This window comes from Danio rerio, chromosome 19 (genome assembly GCF_049306965.1).
Source record: "Danio rerio strain Tuebingen ecotype United States chromosome 19, GRCz12tu, whole genome shotgun sequence".
In the NCBI taxonomy this organism is placed as follows: domain Eukaryota; kingdom Metazoa; phylum Chordata; class Actinopteri; order Cypriniformes; family Danionidae; genus Danio; species Danio rerio.
This window is the reverse complement of record NC_133194.1, coordinates 1,235,673-1,255,000: the sequence shown is the minus strand read 5'-3', so window position 1 is coordinate 1,255,000 and position 19,328 is coordinate 1,235,673. Positions and strand designations below refer to the sequence as shown.

At 32.6% G+C, this 19,328-nt stretch overlaps 2 protein-coding genes across 18 annotated transcripts in view; both read left to right on the top strand.

Annotated features, from left to right (window-relative positions):
• Nucleotides 1–12,031, top strand: part of ehmt2 (euchromatic histone-lysine N-methyltransferase 2) — a 22,730-nt gene extending 10,699 nt beyond the window's left edge. For 15 of the 16 annotated variants that reach the window (XM_073931011.1, XM_073931010.1, XM_073931009.1 and 12 more), the window contains 15 exons: nucleotides 929–1,168; nucleotides 1,482–1,564; nucleotides 1,731–1,837; nucleotides 2,133–2,255; nucleotides 4,916–5,017; nucleotides 5,204–5,308; nucleotides 5,455–5,609; nucleotides 6,376–6,543; nucleotides 7,495–7,639; nucleotides 7,817–7,894; nucleotides 7,987–8,102; nucleotides 8,419–8,505; nucleotides 9,491–9,569; nucleotides 10,195–10,370; nucleotides 11,661–12,031. In XM_073931011.1, the coding sequence (XP_073787112.1) occupies nucleotides 929–1,168; nucleotides 1,482–1,564; nucleotides 1,731–1,837; nucleotides 2,133–2,255; nucleotides 4,916–5,017; nucleotides 5,204–5,308; nucleotides 5,455–5,609; nucleotides 6,376–6,543; nucleotides 7,495–7,639; nucleotides 7,817–7,894; nucleotides 7,987–8,102; nucleotides 8,419–8,505; nucleotides 9,491–9,569; nucleotides 10,195–10,370; nucleotides 11,661–11,835 (1,939 nt within the window). In that variant the 3' untranslated portion in view covers nucleotides 11,836–12,031. 16 annotated transcript variants of the gene reach the window in all.
• A 3,316-nt stretch (nucleotides 12,032–15,347) lies between these two features.
• slc44a4 (solute carrier family 44 member 4) overlaps nucleotides 15,348–19,328 on the top strand; it is a 32,145-nt gene continuing 28,164 nt past the window's right edge. The window contains exon 1 of one of the 2 annotated variants that reach the window (XM_073930623.1): nucleotides 15,348–15,571. In XM_073930623.1, the coding sequence (XP_073786724.1) occupies nucleotides 15,526–15,571 (46 nt within the window). In that variant the 5' untranslated portion in view covers nucleotides 15,348–15,525. 2 annotated transcript variants of the gene reach the window in all.

The window sequence follows — 19,328 nt, the reverse complement described above, 5'->3', positions numbered from 1 at the left end:
GCAGATTATTATTACAGATGTAATATTTATTAAATACAAATAGTAATTATAGTAAGTAAATGCATTATAAATTAAAGTAAAACTCAAGATAAAGTCAATTTTTAGGTAAACAAATAAAAATAACTAATTAAATAAAAATAAAATTCAAGATGAAGTCGAATATTTAGTAAATAAATAAATAATAAATAAATAAATAAAAATCAAGATAAAGTCGAATATTAGGTAAATAAATAAATAAAAAAACAATTAAAATAAAATTCAAGATGAAGTCAAATATTTGGTAATTAAATAAATAAAAAAATGAATTAAAATAAAATTCAAGATGAAGTTATTTTTTTATTATAAAAATATATATTAAATTAAAATAAATAAAGACAACATGGTCATCCAGATTTGCTCTTTATTATCACAGATGTAGTTGATTAAATTCATATAGTAATTAAAGTAAATAATAAAAAATTAATAAAAGTAAAATTCGAGATGACGTCAAATAATATTTTAAATAATAAATAAATAAATAAACATACAGCACTGTCATCCAGACAGATATGCACATTACATATATTTAATCAAGTGATGTTCAACAACATTTTAGGACATTTTAATTCAGAAATGTTTGCAATTCTTAATGTAAACAATCAGTTGAAATCTGTTTGGAATTATTAATAGTATTTTTCATTTATTTATTCACCTGCAGTGTCTTGCCTTTTAATGTTAATTAATTATAATATTATAATGTTTATTAATTAGTCTGTATATTAATGAGCAAAAATGACTACATATGATTTTTATGTTTTTTAAGGGTGTACATATGTTGAAATTAGCAACTTAAACTGTTATATAGTGTTTCATTTGTTTATGTTTTCTTAAGGTTGTATTCATGTTGAAATGATCAACGTTAACTGAAGTCTTTTTCTTTTGGATGCAGTGCCAGGATGCGTTGTCGTGGAGATGCGAGAAAGGGGGCGGAGCTTCAGTCTCAGCCGACCAATGGCGCTGCTGCAGGGAGCGGGGAGGAGGATGTGGTTGCTGTGGGTGATGGTGGGGTGGACAGTGTTGGTCCGTCGCTCGTTCTGCCCAATGGGAAGCCGGTGTGTCCGAGTGCACTTCCTGCTGGAGACAGAAGGGCGGCGCTGCAGAGAGCCATACTCACACAGGACTCCGAGAGGTGCAGATAATGTTATTGTTATATATACAAATATTTATAATAAGTAAGAAATGCTGAAGTATAGACTTAAAAAATAATAAATAATAATATCATAACAAAATGATATACACAGAAATTACGAACTTCTAACAATGCCAAATTAAAATACAAAGTTTAACAATAAAAACAAATAAAGTAAGTGTTGGTGATGACACTGTGAAATGTCACATTTGTTTATTGGTAATAATTAATTAAAAGAAGCACGGAATGGATAGAGATCATTTCCGATGATGTCGTTGTCATGTGATCTGCTTGTCTGTTTCTGATTGGTCAGGAGGAAGAAGTTGCGCTTTCATCCCCGTCAGCTTTACCCTGCAGCCAAACAGGGGGAAGCTCAGAGAGTTCTGCTCATGCTCAGTGCGTAGCTGCTGTTCTCGCTCTCTCACACACACACACACACACACACACACACACACACACGCGCACACACACACACACACACCTAATGTGTATTTCTGCATTACATCTCATGGCTTCTCTCTCTCGCTCTCTCTCTCTCTCTTTCCGTGTGTGTGTGTGTCAGTGGAGGGTATGGACCCATCATATCAGTCAGACTCTCAGAACCGGCGCTGTGCTCTTCACGCCGCGGCTCAGCGAGGTCTGCTGGAGATCTGCTATCTGCTCGTACAGGTCAAACTTACACACAAACACTGCACTATACACATTTACACACACACTGCACTACTCAACATCCTTAAACAAGTTCTGGATCACTCACAGTGTCTATGTGTAATATTTTAACACAGAACCATTGCTCTATTAAATATATCTATAAATATAACTCATATTACTATCGCTGATACTGATCGTCTATTAGGTTTCTGGAAGCGAATCTCCTTGTCTGTATTTGCTGAAATTAAAATGCTGACAGGAAAATAATATTGAATAAAATAATTATATCTGCATGTGCTTCTGCTGATTTTAGGCAGGCGCTAAAGTGGACGCCCAAGACAAGAGCCTGAGGACCCCGCTGTTAGAAGCCATAGTGAACAATCATGTGGATGTAGTGAAATACCTGATCCAGAGCGGAGCCTGCGTCTATCACGCTGTGAGCATCACACACACACACACACACACACACATGCACTCCTGATCCTGAGCAAAGCTTATTTAACATACTGTCGCCATCACCAGGGCCGGCCGTCCCCGAAACTACCCGCGCCCTCATCCGCGTCTAGGGTGGCAGAATAGAGAGAGCGGCGTCCCCGAAACTGTCCTCGCCACCCGCGCCCACAATTATATCCGCGTCTAGGGTGGCAGAATAGAGAGAGCGGCGTCCCCGAAACTGTCCTCGCCACCCGCGCAAACACAATTATATCCGCGTCTAGGGTGGCAGAATAGAGAGAGCGGCGTCCCCGAAACTACCCTCGCCATCCGCGCCTCAGTTATATCCGCGTCTAGGGTGGCAGAATAGAGAGAGCGGCGTCCCCGAAACTGTCCTCGCCACCCGCGCCCACAATTATATCCGCGTCTAGCGCGGCAGAATAGAGAGAGCGGCGTCCCCGAAACTGTCCACGCCACCCGCGCCCACAATTATATCCGCGTCTAGCGCAGCAGAATAGAGAGAGCGGCGTCCCCGAAACTGTCCTCGCCACCCGCGCAAACACAATTATATCCGCGTCTAGGGTGGCAGAATAGAGAGAGCGGCGTCCCCGAAACTACCCTCGCCATCCGCGCCTCAGTTATATCCGCGTCTAGGGTGGCAGAATAGAGAGAGCGGCGTCCCCGAAACTGTCCTCGCCACCCGCGCCCACAATTATATCCGCGTCTAGCGCGGCAGAATAGAGAGAGCGGCGTCCCCGAAACTGTCCACGCCACCCGCGCCCACAATTATATCCGCGTCTAGCGCAGCAGAATAGAGAGGGTGGCGTCCCCGAAACTGTCCTCGCCACCCGCGCCTCAGTTATATCCGCGTCTAGGGCGGCAGAATAGACCCCACCTCCCCGGTTTCACTTCAGGTTTGAGGGCGGCGTGACCGTTCTTTGCCTAGAGCGGCAGTTCAGCTTGCTCCGGCCCTGGCCATCACACACACTCACATGCATACACAGAGCCTGTGTTTACTACACTGTGAGCATCACACATACACAAACGCTATCTCACACTCCCAAACTCTCACACACTGTGTTGATTACACCTGGTCAGTATCTGAATGGGAGACCACATGGGAAAGCTAGGCTGCTGTTGACAGTGGTGTTAGTGAGGCCAGCAGGAGGCACCCAACCTGTGGTCTGCGTTAGTTCTTATGACCCAGTATAGTGAAGGGGACACTACACTGTCAGTGAGCGCCGTCTTTCAGATGAGACCTTAAACTGAGCTCCTGACTTTCTGTGTTTATTAATAACCCCATGGCACTTCTGGTAAAGAGCAGGGGTATAACCTCGGTGTCCTGGCCAAATTCCCTCCATCAGCCCTTACCATACGGTTACGGTTTGTTTTTGTGAATTGTGGGGACTTTACTATGTAGTCTATCTATGGACATATATACTTGCAGAATAATAGAATGTTTTGCAAATGAAAAATAAAGTGTTGAGCAAAAAAAAAATAAATGCAAATCTCCAAAAATCGCAAAGCAAAAATTCATATTTGAGAAATAAAAATAAATTTTGCTCACAAAAATATAGAACTGCAAAGGGAAAAGGAAGTTTTGAGAAATAAAAATGAAATTCGCAAACAAATAAAGAACTGCTAATTAAAATCATGCACTGCAAATCAACTAATATATATATATATATATATATATATATATATATATATATATATATATATATATATATATATATATATATATATATATATATATATATATATATATATATTAAAAAGAACCAATCAGAGCAGATTAGCCTCGTGCTAAGGAGGGGTTTGGTAACAAATGAATCGCTGAACCAATCATATGGGAGAATTATGTAAAAATAAATGCACATTATAAGACTCTGCATGCAGATCAGCCTGTTGCTGAAGACCCCAACACCAAAATATTACACTTTATAATGCAAAATAGGGGCTCTTTAACAGAGATGTTGAATGTTAAAATGAGGTAAATTAAATAAAAAATAAGGATCATCCTGGATCTGTTTCTTTGCTCTTCTTTATTCACTTTTATGTGTTATACAAGTATCGGATCGGGTTTCGCTATTGGTAGATACTCAAAATCAAATGACTCAGCAAAAAAACCTGATCGGGGCATCCCGAGAGTGGTCTGGATGCTGACCTGGTGCAGTGCAATCTGAGCTGCATCCAATGCTTTTTAATGGGCTCAGTTAACCCCACCCCTAACCCTACCCCTCACAGCGAGGTCACTCGCTCCATTTGAGTGCATTGTGTCTGACATCTCAGCTTGCATCATAAAGGCTGCATCCAGATACTATTGGACATCCCTAGTATAAACTGTATGTTCTCGCTCCATGCAGTCCATTAACCCAACATTCTCAGCAAACTGCTGTTTTCCTTCTGAATTAAACTCATTCTGTGTGATTTATAAGCTTTTGGGGAAATGGAGACATCAGCAATGTCCTTATAATTCACCACCTCCTGTGGCATACCCATGATACACAAAAACACACACACACACACACACTCCTGTGTTTATCACACTATCAAATGCACATTGTTTTGTGTTCAGTGATCAGAAACATTATTGGGGTGTTCTGATTGGTGTGTGTGTGTTTTTTTTGTGGGTCCATGCATGTGTGTGTGTGTGTGGTCCAGGAAGACGACGGCTCCACAGGTCTTCATCACGCCGCTAAATTGGGCAATCTGGAGGTGGTCATGCTGTTGCTAAGCACCGGGCAGGTGGATATAAACGCACAGGTGAGTAGCCTGAAACTACACACAAGAATACACACACACATGGTTTACCACATCACCAAAATACACCACAACTCACAGTTTGACTACTTCCATCCGATGCTGCAGTTACTGTGTTATTTTGTGTAGTGTGATATGGAATCAAGCGTGATGTGTGTGTGTGTGTGTGTGTGTGTGTGTGTGTTTCAGGACAGCGGCGGCTGGACGCCCGTCATCTGGGCTGCAGAACACAGACATATAGAGGTGATCAGAGCCCTGCTGAACAGAGGAGCAGACGTCACACTCCGAGATAAGGTCAGTCTCTCACACACACACACACACACACACACACACAAATCCTAACCATCACAACTGAGTGCCACACAACGCACAAACATCACATGTCTAATCACATGTTTGCTGATGTGTGTGTGTTTGCATCTGTGTGTGTGTGTGTGCAGGAGATGAACGTGTGTCTGCACTGGGCTTCATTCGCAGGCAGTGCTGAGATAGCAGAGCTGGTCCTGAACGCCGGCTGTCCTCTTTCCTCCGTCAACGTTCACGGAGACACACCGCTGCACATCTCCGCTCGCGAGGGATACAGCGACTGCGTCACGTGGGTCACACACACACACACACCAACATTTAGCACTAATCAGTGTGCGAATTAACCGCTAACGATTCCAACATAGGTTTTAAACATTACCCTAACCCTAGCCGTAACCTAGTACTGGGGAAACACCCATACACACTCAATCAAACACACACTACAGTCAGTGTAGTTGATCAGTTCTCCTATAGCGCATGTGTTTGGACTGTGGGGGAAACCAGAGCACTTGGAGGAAACCCACGCCAACACAGGGAGAACATGCAAACTCCACACAGAAACACCACTGAGCCACTGTGCTGGCCTTTTTATTTTAATTAGTAAATGTTTTGTTTAAAATACAGATCAGAGCAAATTATTTCTCAGTATTAAAGGGCTGAAACCCCACGCGGCTTGTTTTGGCATCCTTCAAGTGTTATTAGGGGTGGTCCATCCCCCCCAAACCCCCCTTTTTTGCACCCTGACCCTAATGACAAGCATCATTGTTAGATTTTGCTGTATTTGGCTGAACCGTTGGGTGGCTTGCCAATATATTAGATGACTCTAATGCATAAAATGCTTGGCAACTGAATTATTGAGCTTAATGATTAACCCTTGTGTACTGTTCAGGTTGACTCCTCTTTGGGGATGTCGGTGCTGTTTTTGCCCCATTGACTTCCATTATAATCACATATTTAGATTGCAAAGCCGTGACCGCATATAATCCTGCATTCTTTATTGTTGCTGGTTTTCCCTGTTGGGATTAAGAGTTATAATTTGTCTTTAATTTTTCCAGGTTGTTTCTGTCTCGCGGTGCAGACATCGATATCGTGAATAAAGAGGGCGACACGCCGCTGTCTCTGGCCCGCGGGGAGACGCCCGTCTGGGTGGCGCTGCAGATCAACAGAAAACTACGAAGAGGAATCGCAAACCGCATCGTGCGCACCGAGAGGATCATCTGCAGGTCAGTGTGTGTCTCATCATGAGCAAATCTACATTATTCACCCTACTGTGAATATTTCTTCTTTTTCAGATATTTCTCAAATGATGTTTACCAGAGCAAGACATTTTTCACAGTTTTTCTGATATAATTTTTTTCTTCTGGAGAAAGTTTTATTTGTTTTATTTAGTTTTAAAACCATATTAGGCTCAATATTATTAGCCCCCTGTTATTAATATTATTTATTATTATTATTATTATTATTATTATTATTATTATTATATTATTATTATTTTTATTATTGTTATTTTATTATTATTATTATATATTTATTTATCATATTATTATTGTTTATTATTATTATTATTATATTATTAATATATATTTTGTATTGTTGTTATTGTTATTATTTTATTATTATTAAATTAATATTAATTTATTATTATTATTATTAATTTATTATTATTGTTTTTATTATTATTATATTATTACTTTTATTATTATTAATACCATTGTTATATTGGTTTTTTTTATTAATTTATTATTATTATATTGTTAATTAGTTTATTATTATTGTTTTATTGTTATTATATTCTAATTTTAATATTATTATTATTATATTATTTTTATTATTTTCTTATTATTTTATTTTTATTATTTTAATATTATTATATACATATTTTGTATTATTATTATTATTATTATGTGTTTATTATTATTATTATTATTTTATTTTTATTATTTTAATATTATTATATACATATTTTGTATTATTATTATTATTATGTTTGTATTATTTTTATTATTATTAATATTATATTATTTTTTATAGTTTTTATTATTATTTTTATTATTATTATCCAGGGGAGTTTTGTGATTGAGTTTGAATTATTACTTAAGTGTGTGTGTTTTTTGTTTGTGCGTGCATGTGTGGTTCGTGTGGGCGTGTGGGTGTTCGTGTGTGTGTGTGTGTAGTGACGTGGCTCAGGGTTACGAGAACGTCCCAATCCCATGTGTTAATGGCGTGGATGATGAAGGCTGTCCGTCTGACTACAAATACATCGCAGAAAACTGTGAAACATCCGCCATGAACATCGACCGCAACATCACACACCTGCAGGTACTGCTCAGTACACACACACACTCCAGTAGGTGACAACATGTCCTGTTTTTTCATGGCAAGTTCATGGAAATTACTGCTTTTTTACTGTATTATCATAGTGTGTGTGTGTGTGTGTGTGTGTGTGTGTGTGTGTGTGTGTGTGTGTGTGTGTGTGTGTGTGTGTGTGTGTTTCAGCACTGCAGCTGTACAGATGACTGTTCGTCCAGTAATTGTCTATGTGGGCAGCTCAGCATCCGCTGCTGGTACGACAAGGTACAACAACACAGCTCTGTTCATCTCTATTATAACTCTATAATACATCACTGAGGGCTGTATAAAGTGTGTGTGTGTGTGTGTTCCCGCAGGATCATCGTCTCCTGCAGGAGTTTAATAAGATCGAGCCGCCGCTGATCTTCGAGTGTAACATGGCCTGCTCCTGCCACAAGACGTGCAAGAACCGCGTGGTGCAGGCTGGAATCAAGTCAGTTGCCTGTCGTGTGTGTGTGTGTGTGTGTGTGTGCATGTCTGCATTTATGTGTGTGTGTTTAGGTCTGTTGTTTGTGTTGTTATTTGTTTTTTGTGTGTGTATTTCTGTCCGTTTGTAATGTGTTTATGTGTGTTTCTAATGTGTGTGTGTGTCTGTTGTTGTTCTCTTACGTGTGTGTGTGTGTGTGTGTGTGTGTGAGAGAGAGAGTGTGTGTGTGTGTAACGTGTTTTGTGTTGGTCTTTGTTTGTAATGTGTTTTTTCGTGTTTATATGTGTTTCTAATATGTGTGTGTGTGTGTGTGTGTGTTCAGGGTGCGTCTCCAGCTGTACCGCACAGAGAAGATGGGTTGGGGTGTTCGAGCTCTTCAAGATATTCCTCAAGGAAGCTTCATCTGCGAGTGTGTTCTCTCTCTATTCTCTGATCACATGCTGCCGTCTTTCGAAACATTAGATCTTCTTATTAGCAGCCGGTCTTGTTGATTTCTCATCTAGAAACTGTTCAGAGGATTTTGTCAGCCTGGTAACAGAAAGTTCAAAAGAATCATTTTAGGCTGATTCTCAAAACTGATTCTTTTGTAAAAGTTCAAAAGAATCATTTTAAACTGATTCTCAAAACTGATTCTTTTTTAAAAGTCAAAAGAATCATTTTAAACTGATTCTCAAAACAGATTCTTTTTTAAAAGTACAAAAGAATCATTTTAAACTGATTCTCAAAACGGATTGCTTTCAAAATTTCAAAAGAATCATTTCAAACTGTTTCTCAAGACTGATTCTTTTTTTTAATTCTAAAGAACCATTTGAAACTGATTCTTTTCAAAAAAATTTAAAGAATAATTTTAAACTGATTTTCAGAACTGATTCTTTTTAAAAGTTCTAAAGAATCAGTTTAAACGGATTCTCCAAACTGATTATTTTTTGTGAGTGAATCAGTCAAAATCATTGTTCATTAATTAGTAAGACGATTTTAGAAAAGGTTTAGAAACTAAAATCAAAAGTGATTTCCTCTGTTACTAATTAGAAAACTGCTTAGAGCTCAACAATCCAGCAGTCTTTAAAACCAGAATCAAACAAGCAGCGTTTATTTGACATAGACAATAGATTATTTTGCTACATTAATAAATATCTTTGCAGTATTAATTGTTCATACCAACTCATCGCAGGCTTTTATGGCAAGTTTTGAATGATGATGATGCAAATGAATCACTGTTTTTAACTGATTGATTCAAATGAATCATTTATTTGAATCATTTACTGGCTGGTTATTTTGATTCAAGCTGATTCTCAGGACACAACACAACAACCAAACGTAATTTGTTTTTAATTCTGTGTAAATAATTAATTAATTCTGTAATTCTCGTGTGTGTGTGTGTGTGTGTGTGTCAGGTATGTTGGTGAGCTGATATCTGATGCTGAAGCAGACGTGAGAGAGGACGATTCATATCTCTTTGACCTGGACAACAAGGTGTGTGTGTTTTCATCAAAATAAATTAAATTCCCTGATACAAATTACAACCACTGTCATGTTTGCTTATGTCATGCCAGGATTTTATTATAATATGGGGTTCAAGGTATGGCACATATGAAAAATAAATGAATGTACAATGCTAAAAAATTGCATAAAAACAAAGTAACTGATATAAATGTAAAAAATAAATACATTATTTATTCTTATATATGTTTTTTTATTACTGAATATCACTGAAACTAAAATATGTTGGGGCTGGTAGTAATTATTCTGTACTATTAAAGGTTTTATTAGTATTAAATATTTTGATAATTATTTTATGTTAATTAAATGTTTAGTGCTCTTCTCTCTTTAACTTTCCATTTTTTAAATTGCTGTTTTATGTTTACTGATTTTGAGAAAAATCATTAACAAATAATTAATTATTGCAAATAGTTTTTTATTATTAATTTCCCATCTGTAACGCTACTTTTTAATTGTCATGTTTAATTTTTGTGACCTTTTTTATTCATTTATTATTTCTGTTTTTACTTTAGCTCTACCGCAGATGTTTTAATTTATGTTAATTAGTTTTCTATTAATTTATTTCATCCATTTATTATGAATATTTCTATTGGATCAGGACGGTGAGGTGTACTGTATCGATGCCCGCTATTACGGAAACATCAGCCGCTTCATAAACCATCTGTGTGACCCGAACATCATCCCTGTGCGTGTGTTTATGCTGCATCAGGACCTGCGCTTCCCTCGCATCGCTTTCTTCAGCTCCAGAGACATCTTCACCGGACAGGAGCTCGGGTGAGATGCTGATTTCACCACAGTTTATACTCGCTATTGATCGTTATTAGTGCCAAAAATCCTGGTGGGCAAAAAAAAAGCAATGAGCCGTAATGGCGGCTGCACAATCCACTCATTTCCATCTGTCTCAAGCTATGAATATTTATAGCACATATCAACAGAACGAAACAGAGACATGATCGCAAACGGTGAACTGTGGGCACTTGTGATCCACTCTGTAAAAAATGCAGGGATGCAGATTCATCCTCCAGGTGTTTAGATGATGTTGTATGATTGGTCTTTTCGTGTGGTACAACATTCCTGAAAATCTGCATGATTTTATTCTTAAAGAAAATATAATAACATTTGTAATACTCTAAAATATTTGTAAAATCTTTACTGTTTATACATATATTTTATTTACTTATTTATTATTTATTTTCTTATATATTTAATTTATTATTATTTTTCTTATATATTTTATATTTTATTTATTTATTTTCTTATATATTTATTTTCATATTTATTTTCTTATATATTTTATTTACTTATTTATTTATTATGCATTTATTATCTTATATATTTAATTGATTTATTTATTTTCTTATATTTTTAATTTATGTATTTTCTTATATATTTTATTTACTTATTTATTTATTTATTTTCTTATATATTTAATTTACTTATGTATTTATTTTCTTATATATTTTATTTACTTATTTATTATTTATTTATTTTCTTAGATATTTAATTTACTTATTTATAATATATTTATTTTCTTATATATCATATTTACTTATTTATTTATTATATAATTATTTTCTTATATATTTTATTTATTTATTATTTTTTATTTATTTATGTATTTATTTTCTTATTTATAAATTTGTTTTATTATGTATTTATTTTCTTATATATTTTCTTTATTTATTATATATTTATTTTCTTACTATATTTACCTATTTATCTATTATGTATTTATTTTCTTATATTTTTTATTTATTATGTATTTATTTATTTATTTATTTTTTATTCACCTATTTATCATTAATTTTTAAATATTAAATTTTTTTATATATTTTCTTATCATTTTTATATACATTTATACATTATTTATTTATTTACTAAAGGCTTTTATGCAATATGAAAATTGTGCAAGCTTATTAGTCACATTATTATAATCAGAGAACAGAAATATGTCAAAACTGATCTTAATTTTGTGTGTTTGATTCCTGCATGTGCTTTATCACTTTATGACGGATCTCTATGAATTTATGGCCTGTTCCTGCTATTATGTGTGTTTTATGGCAGGTTTGATTACGGTGATCGTTTCTGGGACATCAAGAGCAAGTACTTCACCTGTCAGTGCGGCTCGGAGAAATGCAAACACTCTGCGGAGGCCATCGCTCTAGAGCAGAGCCGGCTCGCACGTCTGGAGGTGTGTGTAGAGCCCGACACTGCACTCTCACTCATCGGGCACTCATGATCAACACGCACACACCGATGACACCATGCTGGAAACTGTAAAACCACACACACTAATGTTGCCCAGGAAGTCCCATTCAAATTCCAGACAGCACTTCCTGCTGGGATCTGTCGCATGTAATTTCCGTTTTTCATTAACAACCATGAACTTTTTGTTTTTGTAAGTGTAACTGTTTTAATAAATACTGTTTGATACAGAATGTTCCCATTCCCTTTTGTTCCACTAGAATATTAGAATGTCGGAATGATTTCAAACAAAGTAGCAACATTTCAACAAAGTAGAGTGTTCTTGGAATGATTTGAAACAAAGTAGCAACATAATAAAAATAACTGAATATTTGGTACGCTACTTTTAAATGTTCACACAATGATTTGAAACAAAGTAGCAGCATTTAGATAAAACAGAATATTTGGAATGTTACTTTTAAGTGTTCTTGGAATATTTTGAAACAAAATAGCAACATTTAAACAAAGTGGAACATTAGAATGTCACTTTTAAGTGCTCTTACAATGATTGGAAACAAAGTAGCGACAATAAAAGTACAAAATATTAAACAAAAAAACTTTAATTTTAAGAATTTTTCGATTGATTTGAAACAAAGTAGCAACATTAAAAAAACAGAATATTTGGAATGTTACTTTTAAGTGTTCTTGGAATATTTTGAAACAAGTAGCAACATTTAAAGAACAGATATTGAAATGTTACTTTTTAAGTGTTCTTGCAATGATTTGAAACGAAGTAGCGAAGTTTAAAAGGAAACAATATTTGGAATGTTACTTTTTAGAATTCTTGAAATGTTTTGAAACAAAGTAGCAACGTTTAAAAAAGAACAGAATAATGAAATGCTACTTTTAAGTGTTCTCTGAATATTATGAAACAAAGTATCAAATTAAAAATAAATAGAATATTGGAATTTCACTTTTAAGTGTTCACAGAATGGATTTGGAACAAAGTAGCAACATTTAAAATAAACAGAATATTGAAATGCTACTTTTAAGTGTTCTTGGAATGATTTAAAACAAAGTAGCAACGTTTAAAAAATTGCTTATTATTGAAATGTTACTTTTAAATGTACAAACAAAACAAGCAATTAAAGAACAGAATATTTGAATGCTTTTCTAATTGTTCTTGGAATTATTTAAAACAAACTTGCAACATTTAAAGAACAGAATATCAGACTTTTAAGAATTTTTCAAATGATTTGCAACCATGTTGCAACAAATAAAAAAAAATAGAAGATTAGATGCTAATTTTGAGTGTTTTCAGAATGACTTGAAACAGAGTAGCAACGTTTAAATAAAACAGAATATTAGAATGTTGCTTTTAAGCGTTCTTAGAAGGATTTGAAGCAAAGTAGCAGCATTTAAAAACACTGAATATTGAAATGTTAATTTTTCGAGTTCTTGAAATGATCTAAAGCAAAGTAGCAACATTTTTAAAATGGAACTTAAATGTTCATAAATGAAACTGATTTTAGAATAGTGTGGGACACAATGTTAAGTTACCACTTATTTTTTATTAAACTTTTGGTGCATATACATATGGTGCATATGTAATATTATCATGTTTGATCATTGTACACTGACAAAATGTAAAAAAAAAATATTATTATACTTCATCAGAACATGCGAGTGTCCTTTCTTGAACACATAAAAAAAAATTAAGAGTTTTCAAAAATCACTGAAAATAATGCTCACAATAAATGTAAGAGTAATTAAAAACAACTAAAATCTCATGAATCTTAAAGTGTTGCAACCAAAACAAAATCATACTTGAAGCTCTTTTTATTGAAACATGAATTTATTTTTTTATTCATTTATTTTAATAAATAACATATTTCATAAAAAAAATGTTAAATAATATGCTTGTGCATTTGTGACTTGGTGTATACATACACACACACACATATATATATATATATATATATATATATATATATATATATATATATATATATATATATATATATATATTTTTTTTTTTTTAGTTTGCTTTTCCAATTTTTAATTTCAAATTAAAAATAGTACATTAGTTCAACTAAAGTTAAATAAAAAGTAAAAATAATAATAAATTAACACTATTGTTCTATTAATGGATGTTTTATAACGTGAAGAGAAGCTTCGTGCAACATTCCCGGTTTGTTGGGATTAAGAGAGAAGTAAAGGTGTCGACTTGAATGAATATTCACCAAGTGTGTGATTGAGTGGTTTTGTATTACTCATGTCTAATAAGAGTCTTCATTACTGTACAGATAAATCAATAAAGCAGCCGCAGTGTTATCAGTCTTTACTGTACTGTGTGCTGATTTCAGGCTAATGGCCAACTGTACAGATTATAAACAGAAGCTGTGTGTTCATTATTCACAATTGTGTTGTTTAAGCGTCACTAGTGTCAATAATCAGCAAATAAGAACGTCAGAGCTGCTGAATGATCTGTGTTTTAAACTATTTCCCCCATTGAGGAAATGAATAATGTTTTAATATTAAATTTGAATGTTATATCAGTGTTCTGGTGTCAAAGAGCGGCTTGATTGTCAAATTTAGATGAAACTGAAAACGTAAATAAAAAAATAAAAAATAAAAATTAAAGCTGAGAATCGCGAGAAAAGAATGTAGCCCTCAAGTTTGAGGCCAGGGTTGCCAGGTTTAAAACCGTAAAAACGCTGATTGTGGACTCTTATTCGTAAAAGCATCTTTTGAATCACTTTATATTTCAACAAGGCCAGTCATAATAATACAATTAATGCAATATGCCAAACTTTTAACCCGCGGAATAAATGACAGCTAACAAAGTAGTTAAAAGTTGCCTAAATTTGTAAACTTGGCAACCCTGTTTGAACGGGAGTCGGGTAAAGTCTAGAAGGGATACAGCTGCGGATACCCGGGTCAATCGCATCATTTTTGTGAGACTGTACAACAACAAATATTAATTTTACATTGCTGTCAGGGTTGTGTTTAGGGTTGGAGTAGGGATAGATGTTAATAAAATACAATTTATAGTTAATTTAACAAATAATTCTCGGTATAATTACTGTTTTTACATTACTATGAGGGTTAGTTTTAGACTTGGGTAGAGATGTATACGTTAATAAAATACAATTTAATCGGTAATTTAATAAATAAAATGAATAATTGGTATAATTACTGCTTTTACATTACTGTGAGGGCTATGTTTAGAGTTGGGCTATGGGTAGACATTAATAGAATACAATTCAATGGGTAATTAAATAAATAATATGAGTAATTATCTTTTTAATCACTGTTTTTTCATTACTGTGATGGTCGTGTTTAGGGTTGGGGGGAGAGTAGACGTTCATAAAATACAACTGATCGGTAAATATTAGAAATAATTCTCGTTTTCTTCCTGCCGCAGCTGTATCCCTTCTAGGAACATTCGCCAACAGAGAACGCGCACGCGCTCGCTCGGGTGGAGTTTCGTGAACGCGCGCACACAGGTGAGTCTATGGCGCGCGTCCAGCAGCAGGTGCACCACGTGACGTCACAGCAGCGCTTAGTTACTTCAGGAAAGATTTACAGACAACACAGAAACCGAGAAACGCGCGGAAATACTGGAGTTTTTCGACTCTGAGGGCAGTAAAGGATCCGTTAATTTCTGTTTGTTTTCGACACATGAACGCGCGGGTTATTCACAACACACTTTCAACACATTCTCAACACAAAGTGAAGAGAAATGGGCAAAAAGAAGCAGGAGGAAGAACAAAATAGCTCCGAGTACGGTGAGAACTGCTTCTCCATTACAATATACTGATTATTATGGGCTGTCTGTGATGTTTGACCCTTTTCCTGTATTTAGAGACGTCCTCAAAGTGGGGAAAAAGTAGTCAAAAATAAAGAAAACGCGGTTTATAAGGTCATGGAGGATAGATAGATAGATAGATAGATAGATAGATAGATAGATAGATAGATAGATAGATAGATAGATAGATAGATAGATAGATAGATAGATAGATAGATAGATAGATAGATAGATAGATAGATAGATGTTGAAAATATGAATCCATTGTTCATTAAATATAGGTCATATGTTTGGTTTAATTACACAAAACAGTTTAATTAAACGGATATGTTGCCTTCAGTACTGACTAATCTAATGTATATGCATAAATATAATATTGTAAAGCATCCTATACAAATTATTAATTTTAAGATAGATAGATAGATAGATAGATAGATAGATAGATAGATTTTGAAAATTAATATTTGTATCCATTGTTCTGTGAATATTGGTAATATATTTGGTTTAATTACACAAAACCGTTTTAATAAATATATTGGCTATGTCAGTCTCTCTTGATTACACTGGATTTATTATGTGTTTAATAAAATGTTAATATTTGTTTTATTTTATAAAGTTCTGATAACATTTCTTCCAATCTTAAGTAATAATATTGTCAGTTGGAGAATTTAATTTTCTAATGACAATACATTGACAAATGTTTTAATTTATGTTAAAAACAGGGTTATTTTAAGTATAAAGTTTTCTGTTAAAACTTATTAGTATTAATAATATAATATTATAAATGATTTTAAAATAAAATTTAAATTGCTCCCAATGAAAATATATTTAAAATATATAATTTATTATTTGTATTTTCTGTTAATTTACAGTATTATCAGGTAATTAATTACAAAAATAATCATTATGGATCTTTAGTGTATTTCTTTTTTTTACTATTAAATATGATTAATATATAGCTCTTAGTAATTATTGCTTTTCTGGATGAATGGATGGATGGATAGATTTTTTTTTTTTTTTTTTGAAAATGAATATTTTATCAATTTTTCTGTAAATATAGGTCATATATTTGGTTAATTTACCCAAAAACAGTTTTATTAAACATCTATCTATCTATCTATCTATCTATCTATCTATCTATCTATCTATCTATCTATCTATCTATCTATCTATCTATCTATCTATCTATCTAATCTATCTATCGATGATCAATCGACAGACAGAAAGAAAGGCAGATAGACACTATTGAACATAATTACAAGACCACTTGAGAAATTCTCAGTTGTTTTTGATTATACTGGATTTATTGAGTGTTTTAATAAAAATGTATTATTTGTTTTATTCTTTAAAGTTCTGATAACATTTCTTCCAAACTTCAAATAATAACATTTTCATTTAGAGCAATTAGTTTTCTATAAATGACAATAGAATGACAAATGTTTTAATTTATGTTAAAATAAGCAGTGTTGTTTAGTCTTAAGTCCTCTGTTTTAATAATATATTATATTCAAAAACACAACAATAAAAAACAAAAATAAAGTCAACAATTTATTTATTTTAGAGCAAAATAAGTAGCTCTAAATGAAAATAAATAAATAAATAAATATACAGTTATAGTCAGAATTATTCTCCCCCCTGTTTATTTTTTCCCCAATTTTAGTTTAACGGAGAGCAGATTTCTTCAACACATTTCTAAAGATAATAGTTTTAATAACTCATCTCTAATAACTGATTCATTTGATCTTTGTCATGATGACAGTAAATAATATTAGACTAGATATTTATCAGGACTCTAGGTTAATTAGGTTAACTAGGCAGGTTAGGGCAATTAGGCAAGTTAATGTGTAACGATGGTTTGTTCTGTAGACTATCAGAAAAAAATATCTTAAAAGTACTAATAATATTGACCTTAAAAAATTAAAAACTGCTTTCATCTTAGCCGAAATAAAACAAATAAGACTTTTTTTAAGTTACATATAACCCATTAGTAAATGTTGTACATGTGTTGTTCATAATTATTTCATGTTAGTAAATACATTCACTAATGAAACCTTATTGGAAAGTGTGAGCGGGACGCTTTCAATACTTTAAAAATAATAACACACTCTCAGTCACACTCAAAACAGGAAGGCCTACATATTGATATGAATCCCTACAGCTGTTAATAACTTTAATGTGAGCTCTATATCCATATTGCGCAGGATGTCCTCATTTATTAAGACTTTAAGTAAACGTGTGTGTTTTGACAGCGGCTCCTGCAAACACTGGGTTGTTTTATAAAGGCTGAGCTGGAAAAATGATCTGCCCTCCAGTCAAACAGCTGAAACGCCACAAACTGATCATTCAGACTGAATATGAGAAATAAAGGAAGTTATTTGTGGTTAATTTAAAGAAGGAGATGTGTGTGTGTGTGTGTGTGTGTGTGTGTGTGTGTGTGTGTGTGTGTGTGTGTGTGTGTATTTGGAAATAGGTTAGAATTTGTTTCTATATATGAATAGTAGATGCTTAATAGATGGATAAATGTTAAATATATGTGTATGATATATGCTGATGTGTAAATATGCACATGGATTTATGTTTAGGAATATGTATGCATTTTCTTTAATACCTATATATGCATAGTAGAGGTCATTTGAGACTTTTCTGTAAGGAGTTAAGGTCATTTATTTTAATTCATTTTAACAATATTTAGTATGTTTTATATATTTAAGAGCATTACTTTTATTAAATAATTGAACTGTGATTTTTTTTAAATTAGTTTTATTTATATATAATTGTATATCATTTATAAAAATGCATTATTATTATTAAATAGTTGTGATTTAATTATGAATTTTAAATGTATTAAAAAGCACTGGTTTTATTAAACAATTGTTTAATTTATTGTGTATATATGCAAGTGCATTATTTTAATTAAAACATTAAATTTGGATTTTTAAATTAACTTTAGTAATATATAATTTTATATTAGTTATTGTATGTATTCAAGAGCATTTTTTTAAAGAAAGGTTAAATTAACATTTTGTAAATATTTTTGTTTGAATATAAGTTATTGTATACATTGAAGAGCAGAATTGTTTTATTAAATTATTGAATTGTGATTTTATTTTAAATAATTTCATAAAATTTTTTGTAATAATTTATTAAAGAGCATTATTTTTAATTAAATAGTTGTCAATATGTATTATATATATATATATATATATATATATATATATTTATTTATTTATTTTAAATTTATTTATGTGTAATGTTTGACATAGGTTATTATGTTTTTATTTAAGAGCATTTTCTTAAATTAAAACATTCAATTGGGATTTTTATTAGTTTTATTTGCATTTAATTATATATAACTTATCAAAGATCATTATTTTTTAGTTAAAGTTTAATTATATTTTTTATTGCATTTAAATATAAAATTATAATTAAATATTTATTTATTAATATGTTGTTTTACATAGGTTATTGTGTATATAGTCAAGAGCATTTTTTTCAAATTAATTTTATCATTATACAATTTTATATTAGATATTTTATGAATTGAGGAACATAATTTTTTTAATAAAGTAAAATTGGGGTTTTGTAAATAATTTTTTGTTAATATATACATTAAAGAGCATAATTGTATTTTTTTTATCGGGATTGACATTTTAAAATAAATTTATTAATATATAATACATTTATATAATAAATAAATATATTTTATTAAATAATTGATTAATAATAAATTTAGGACA